The 1,831-nt window shown below is 39.2% G+C and overlaps 1 protein-coding gene across 1 annotated transcript; it reads left to right on the top strand.

Moving 5' to 3' along the window:
- Nucleotides 1–278: 278 nt before the first annotated feature.
- Nucleotides 279–1,793, top strand: LOC121963271 (mitochondrial enolase superfamily member 1-like; the record flags this gene model as incomplete). Its single annotated transcript, XM_042513586.1, has 5 exons — nucleotides 279–394; nucleotides 1,299–1,385; nucleotides 1,480–1,506; nucleotides 1,593–1,665; nucleotides 1,755–1,793. Coding segments are annotated over 5 exons (342 nt in total), but the record flags the coding sequence as incomplete, so codon positions are not given.
- Nucleotides 1,794–1,831: the final 38 nt, after the last annotated feature.

The raw sequence follows: 1,831 nt of genomic DNA, 5'->3' as shown, positions 1-1,831 counted from the left end.
AAATCAATTATTAAAAAAATGCTATGCTAAAAATTAGAACAATAACATTTATAAAAGCAATAATAAAAGTCAATAAAATAAAAACTAAAATAATGTGAAATTGATTTAAAAAATGTTTTAAAAATTATAACAATTCTCAAAAATAAAAGCCAAATATAAAAAGTAGGTCTTAAATTTCCTTTTAAAAATACAGTGAGGTTTGTGGTAGATCTGAGGTTTTTCTGTCTCGAGCTTTCAGACTTCCAGAGGCTGACGTTGTGTCGATGTTAACCCCGCAGTGGTGTGTGCTGTGGAGGCCCTCGCTGCACTGGTTGTTGGGAAATCCCTGCAGGAGATTGTGAGCGACTTCCGTGGATTTTACCGCCTCCTGACCAGTGACGGCCAGATGAGATGGGTGAGAAAAACAGGCACACAGCCACTGAAAAGTAGAGCATTAAAAGATCAAGGTAATGCTCAGAAACGCAGTCTGATACTTATCATACTTAGAACTGTTAATGGAAAAAACCCTGAGGTTTTTTTTTTTCTGTCATAGCATCATATTTCCTGCTGACATCACCTTGCTATACTTTTCCCAACATGGAGAGAGTGATTCACATCCTTTCATCATAAATCCTTTCACTGCATTTATTCTTATTTTAATACAATATCCTGCTGCTGCCTCCTCATCCAGAACACTACGACTCATGACCTCTTTTTGGTGCGACCTTTGTAATTCATAAAGGGGATTTCTACGGAGACCCCAAAATGTCCAGAAAGTTTTTTATTACTATTATTATTATTATAATTATTATTATTATTAATAGTTTGCACGCTAAAGATAATTATTTTGTGTGCAAAATTACATCATCATGAGTGCGCAAGTTACAATCGTGTATGCAAAAGATTATTATCTTAAATAGTTTTCCAAAATAAAAGATAAAAAAGTTGTTCCTACCAGATAATAACATGTGCACACAACATAATGTGGTCCTGCAAGATAAGATTTTTTTTTTTAATCATCTTTTGGGATTTCAGGGGCTCACTTTACTTGTTACATTGTACTGACTTTTTTTGTATATTATTTTTGCCTTTATTTGAGAGGACAGTTTAACATGCAGCAAAGAACCAAGGTTGGAATCGAAACTACGGCCACTGCAGTGAGGACACAGCCTCTGTACATGGGGCGCCCGCTCTACCAACTGAGCTACTTGGATGATATACGCACATATAAATAAATAATGTATGCACAGTCTCTCCAGGAGGCATCACATCATCCATCCATCATTATCAGGTGACATTTTGAACTCTTGTCGATCCAGTTAGGTCCAGAGAAAGGAGTGGTCCACCTCGCTACAGCTGCGGTCCTGAATGCTGTGTGGGACCTGTGGGCGAGGACGGAGGGCAAGGTGGGGACAGTTTTATGATGCATAACGTGAAAAACACATTCAAAAGAAGCTTGCTATCGATGACTCACGAGCTGATGTCGTCATTTTTCCGCAGCCGCTTTGGAAGCTGCTGGTTGACATGGTGAGTCATGAGAAATTAAAATCTTTAAATTAACGTCCAGGAAGTGACCACGAGGGAAATGGGGTGTCTCATGTGTGTCATTTCAGGATCCAAAGCAGATTGTGTCCTGCATTGACTTCAGATACATCACTGATGCGCTCACAGAGGAGGAGGCTTTCGGTGAGACTGCTTTATGATGTCCAGCACAGTTTGGGAAAAATCCTTCTTTCTAAATGCATTACGCTCTCTGCTTCTGTCCTCTCACTCAGACATCCTCATGAAAGCGCAGGAGGGCCAGCAGCAGAGAGGTGAGCACACTAAAAAGAGTCATTAATTACAAGGTTGA

This window comes from Plectropomus leopardus, unplaced genomic scaffold (assembly GCF_008729295.1).
Source record: "Plectropomus leopardus isolate mb unplaced genomic scaffold, YSFRI_Pleo_2.0 unplaced_scaffold10688, whole genome shotgun sequence".
Lineage (NCBI taxonomy): Eukaryota > Metazoa > Chordata > Actinopteri > Perciformes > Serranidae > Plectropomus > Plectropomus leopardus.
This window is presented reverse-complemented; position numbering and strand designations above follow the sequence as displayed.